Genomic DNA, 6,000 nt, shown 5'->3' on the forward strand with positions numbered 1-6,000 from the left:
CAAGAAGGGAAAAGTACTAGAGCCACTCCTGGAATATTTGGTTACATGTGTTCTTCTAACATTGCTTCGTTTAAATGCATGTATTTGGTTTTTTTTTTTTAAATGAACTTTTTTTAAACAATTGGTTGCATAGAACACTTTTAAAATTGCCAAATGATAAATAATTGGGGAAATTATTAAAAGGGGAAGTCAACCCAAACATATTTTTTTCAACAGAGATTGGTCGTTAGTTGAGCCCCGAGCAACTGTGATGTCATTTTCAGTCAACGGAACTGACAAAATGGCCGCCGGCGGAGATGGCTCAGTTAACTCTTATTCCACAAACGCAATATTCACCAGAATGCCGTGTTTCAACTAGGGGCCTGCCCAGAACATATTCTTGAAAAAAACCACCTTTTTAAATGAGTCAAAAATACATTTGTATAAAAAAACATTTTGAATACAAATTCATTTGAAATCATTGGTTGATTACTTTTTAGTATTTTAATAAAATCTGCAATCAATTTGTTTGAAATCATATGCTACAATCAAGCAGTCAAGTACAAATTGTACTCACACGTTTACCAATTTATGCGATGGTATAAGTCAGAGCAATTTAAATTTCTTGACAGCATAAAAAGACATTTTCCGGTTATTTCCATGCCCTGACTTTGGCTGGCCACCACTCAGGATATGGAGACGGCGTTCCGCATGCACACGCGCACGCTCGGCATCCTGGTGCGTGACAGCATGTCCATAGGCGCAGACGTTTTAATCTCCACACACCCACAAGATTATCTACACGCGACACGTCTACGCAAGTCGGACGGCGCAACATTCGAACGCTGATAACGACATCGCGCCGAGAAGAAGAAGCGCTGCACGTTGGCGATAAGACTGAGAAGCTTGCAACAACAAAGTGGAGCTTGAACATTGGATCAGAATCACTTCACAAAGCACATGAAGCAGAAAAGCGCTAATGCTAACGCATAATGGGAAACCCCACGGATGGGCTAACAAATAGCATCCATACACTAAATTCGTTACACCTTGAAAATGTCCTAATGTATAATAAAGAAAATACTACTGCATCTTACTGAGTCATTGTGACCGTCTCCTTCATGTATGTCGATATTATACTGCCCCCAGGTGGCCGAGGCGCGCACATCAGAAGGAGCAGCACCTCCATCGACGTGAAGTAAAAAATGCGGAGGAATTCTTTACATTCTATTATTATTAGTAGTATTTTTTATGCAGTCAAATATTACAGTACGCCTTGATATTCTTAAAAACACACAACAGTTTTTGAAGAAGAGATTTGGTGGAAAGGAATATTTTCAAGAGCAGGAAAAAAATGAAGACAATATGCAATTCCGTTCCAGATTTTCTGACAAACAGCAAATCACTTCAGCAAGAAGTAACCCCCACTCGATTCGTTTAAGTGGGCCATGAAAAAAAATGATGTGGAGCCTAGGCTGCGAGTTTTTGACACGAACAGTAGAAGCACAACAGAACCACTTTGACTCAAAGAACTTGGACCCAAACTGCTCAAAAGCAAACCAGAACCATTAGGACACAGAAAGGAAAACCTGGAGCAAAAACACTTTCAGAGCACAACAAAATCACATTTTGAACCCCAAACCAAACCACCTTTGGGAGTGCACCAGAACCACACAAACCAATGAGACCAGATCAACTTGGACCAGAAGCAGTTGGATGAAAACAAACTGGAGCATCATCACTGTTAAGAAAGGACCAGAGCCACATTTTGGACCTGATCCACTTTTAGAAGTGCAGCAGAACAAGTTCAATCAGACCCTCTCAAACACAAACACGCTAGACCAGAATCACTGGGAGGTGCACCAGAACAACTTGGAACAGAACCACTTTTACAAGGACCACAACCACATTTTAGACCGGAAAGGACGAAAACCATATTTCAGACCCGAACCACTCTTGGAACTGCACCAGAACCACTTCGATCAGACCCACCTATCCCGGAACAACTCGGACCATGCAGAAGCGGATTGGAAGTGGATCAGAACCACTTGCCGTACAATTGACCTTTAGACACAAAGAAAAAAATGTTTCCCAATTGCTCATCATTATGGTTGTTCGTTTTTTAAGTGAAGTGTTTCATGTTGGACTCCAGCACTTGGTTGCTTTTGAAATCAAGTTGCGTTAGCTGGAATTCGGTTGTGAGAGGGAACGAGAAGAGTTGAGTTGAGTCAATTTGACTTGTCTCACCTTGTTGGAGCGTCAAGAAGATGTGCAGCGCGACTCGTAGCGCGCAGGCGGCGTTGGCCTCCATGTCTGCCGGTCTGCCGGTCTACCGGTCTGCCGGTCTGCCGGTCTGCCGGCCGGAGGTCGCGCGGGGTCTCGAACGGGCTTCCGAGGGCAGCGCAGCAGCGAAGCGGAGCAGTGTGGAGCGACCTCACAGCACATCCATGACGCTAGGAGCCTCCCCGAGCTGTCGCCGCGCCGCGCGTCCACTCGTGATGCACCTCCTATGCTTTCCTCCTCCTCCTCCTCTTTTCTTACTTTTTCTTTCTTTCGTTCTTCCTCCTCCTCCGAGGACACAAGCAAGCTCCCTCCTCTCTTCTCTTTCCTCCCTTTCTGTCAATGAGTCGCGGACCCGCCTGCATGCCCCGCCCCCCCCCCCCATGTGCGCACACTACACGCAACTCGGACCAGCTTCTTTTGTCGCTTTCAAAATTTGATTAGAATTTAATTGTAATCATTATCAATAACGCATTTCCATATTAATTTAATTCTGCTGCTAATTTTAAACTCAACTCATAGAAATGTAAACTACTGACTAATTTAATATTTTTAAATATTTTTTGAGACGTAATCATCTTGTTCTTTGTCTTTTTTTGATTAAATATTACCTCCCAAAAATCGTATTAAAGAGTGAAATTTAAAAATCGCATTCATTTTGTGTTAAAATATCAGAAATTGTCACATATATACCAACTCTCTCTCTCTCTCTCTCTCTCTCCCTCTCTCTCTCTCTCTCTCTCTCTCTCTCTCTCTCTCTCTCTCTCTCTCTATATATATATATATATATATATATATATATATATATATGTATATATATGTATATGTATATATGTATATGTATACTGTATATGTATGTATATATGTTATTCATGGTATATTTCTCGATGCATTTTATGTATTAATTGATAGATTTTTTTTCAATTGTATTGGATGTAGTTTTGGTGTATTTCATTCATAGCTTTTTATGTATTTTGATGCGTTTATTGACATAGCTGTTTTTATTTTGGAGTTTATTGAAGTCAGTATAATATTGTACTGCATATATGTGTATTTCAATAGGTTAGAGTATTCATTGAAGTATTTATTGTCGGTTGAAGCGCCCAAATAGATTTTCAACTTTACGTCTTTGAGTGTGCAAAATTATTCGAAGTTTCAACCGGCGAATATATTTGCATAATTTACGCTGGATTATCTGTAATTTATGCAAAAACTGCTTTCCACTTGTTAGCGTCAATGTTCACAAAGGTGGTTGGGTTGTTGGGGTGGGGTGTGTGTGTGTGGGGGGGGGGTTCAGATAAACTTTGTGCCCCCTCCCGACCCATTTGAGGAGATGTGGACGTCATCAGCTTTTATTTTTGAAAAATGCGACTGGCCCACTGAAGTTCTTTTCTCCTCAAGCTCCGCCCACTCCATCACGCATGAGTGCTGCTGCGGTTACCAAGGCGACGCCAGGAAGCGGTTACCACGGCGATGCCTTGACGCCCTGTTGACACTTGATGACTTAGCTTCTACATTTCCAACGACAAGGAACAACGATTTCGGTTGGTTGTAAAAAGATGAGCTAATTGCTAATGTTAGCTCAGGGGTCGCAGCCCACGGCTCCGGAGCCGCATACGGCTCTGCGTGGCTTGGGAAAATAAATTATATATCTTCACTTTACATGTCAAAAAGTGTTTGCGGCTCTCACTGTTTTCTTAGGATTGTGTTGCAGGTTCTCATTGACTTGTCATCATCTTCACCTCCATTGCTAGGTTAATTGTTAGCTAATGTGATCATGTTGGCCTACATTTGAACACACATGCACGTATACACGCACACACATACATGCAAAAACAAAAAACATGTACACACGCACACACACACACACGCATCTTCATCACCATGGTATGCAAATTGTTCATGTTAGCCTTAAAAGTGAAATCAAGTAAAAAAAAAAAAAAAAAAAAAAAAAAAAAACATTTTTTACATTATTATAGGTATGTTGTATGTGCCCCCGCTAGTCTAAAATGGACTTCCCCTTTAACTTCAAACCTGTGATGGGCTTTTTTTTCATTAGTTTACACTTTTCATGGACTCGTCACTGCTTGCGCTAAGATAGTTGCTAAAGCGCTAATGTTAGCCTTGCTGCTAACAGCCACTGGTGATGTGGATTTTGTGAGTCCATGAGTACGCTTTTTGTCAAGTATTCCCTATGTTACTTCCAAAAGTGCAGATGTGTGCAATCCTTACGCTCCACTAACCCACTTTGTGTGTGTGTGTGTGTCATTTTTTTTTTTTCACGCTTGTGGTGACACACTAGCCAGCCGGCTGGCCTCCATCTTTGAAAGGAGGAGGCGTCGCCCGCCATCTCCGCCCACAGATGAAGTTACGTGGGAAGTGGCGGTAGCCACTGAAGGTGACAAAACCGCGAATCAGGTAAGAACATCTGCCTTTTATTGTTTTGGGTGTGTGCTCAGCTGCTGACTCTTCAAATACAGTAAAAGAGAATCAAATATTGTCAATTTAAACACCCAAAATATTCCACCAAACCATGAAATGATCTTCATGCTAACATATAATGGGAAGTGCCTCAGACAGGCTAACGGAAATTAGCATGGATGTTGCAGTCATTTTAAACCTTACAACAACTGCTACTCGATAAACTCTCTGTGTGTGCATGCGTGTGTGTGTGTGCATGTGTGTGAGTTGTCGAGTGTATAATAATCCCGGCAACATCAAAACATGGATTGAGGTAACGAGGTCACACAGAGGAGCCCGGGGTGTCATTAAACACTTCCCCCCCAGTAATCCGCCACACCCGCTACTTTTACTCTATGATAGTCCCTCCCCACCCACAAAGAGGTCAGAGGTCGGATGCGAGCGAATGTGGTCCTCAGCTGGTCCATCACAGATTTCATGTCAACATCAGGAGCACACTTATGGATTGACATTGGTACCATGTGATTACATTGTCTTGCAATTCTCAAAATCAACTTACATTTCTGTCTTTTGTTTTGAAACATAGCAAATCGGAGTCAACTATATAGTCCACTATTTTTAAAAATGATTAGGGAGTGTTCGATGCATCGTTTCAGCTCTAGAGTAGTCTACTGTATTGAAATCCTTCTATTGTGATTAAGAAGTACTCGATTAATTGTTTAAACCCTACAGCCAATTATGCGATTCACTATATAAAAATCCCTATTGTGATTAGAACGTACTTGATTAATCGTTTCAGCCCTACACTTAACTACTGTATATAGTCCACCTAATACAAATCATTATACAATGATTAGGAAGCACTTGAATGATGGTTTAAGATCTATTTAAGTCAACTATGTAGTTCACCTTATATAAATCTTTATATGGCAATGAGAAAGTACTCGATTAATTAATTCAGCTCTTGAGTCAACTACACAGTCCACTATATACTGTAAATGTATCACTAGTGATTAGGAGGTGTCTGATTAGAATTTCAGACCTAGACTCAACTTTTAAATGCACATTATAAAAATTTTGAGAGCAACTACTCAATTAATTGTTTTGGCCCTATAACTACATAGTCCACTATTTTAAAAAATCCAGATACTGTATAGTGATTAGGAAGTACTCCATTGTTTTGTCCCTAGAGTCAACAACATAGTTCACTATTCAAAAAAGCCTATACTCTATCGCCATTAGGAATAACTCGATTAATCGTTTCAGCGCAAGGTTCAAATATATGGTCTACCCTATCCATATTTTTATATAGTGATAATG

General features: G+C 40.8%; 1 protein-coding gene across 4 annotated transcripts in view; it reads right to left on the reverse strand.

The window, feature by feature from the left end:
• The window catches only part of LOC147149330 (receptor-type tyrosine-protein phosphatase zeta-like), a 51,394-nt gene extending 48,838 nt beyond the window's left edge, over positions 1-2,556 (reverse strand). For all 4 annotated transcript variants that reach the window (XM_086027596.1, XM_086027595.1, XM_086027594.1 and 1 more), the window contains exon 1: positions 2,227-2,556. In XM_086027596.1, coding sequence (XP_085883722.1) covers positions 2,227-2,290 — 64 coding nt within the window. In that variant the 5' untranslated portion in view covers positions 2,291-2,556. The remainder of the gene's footprint in view (positions 1-2,226) is intronic.
• Between the last annotated feature and the right edge of the window lie 3,444 nt (positions 2,557-6,000).

The sequence above is a fragment of the Filicampus tigris genome, chromosome 4 (genome assembly GCF_054856515.1).
Source record: "Filicampus tigris isolate MCC_2025a chromosome 4, RoL_Ftig_1.0, whole genome shotgun sequence".
Classification (NCBI taxonomy): domain Eukaryota; kingdom Metazoa; phylum Chordata; class Actinopteri; order Syngnathiformes; family Syngnathidae; genus Filicampus; species Filicampus tigris.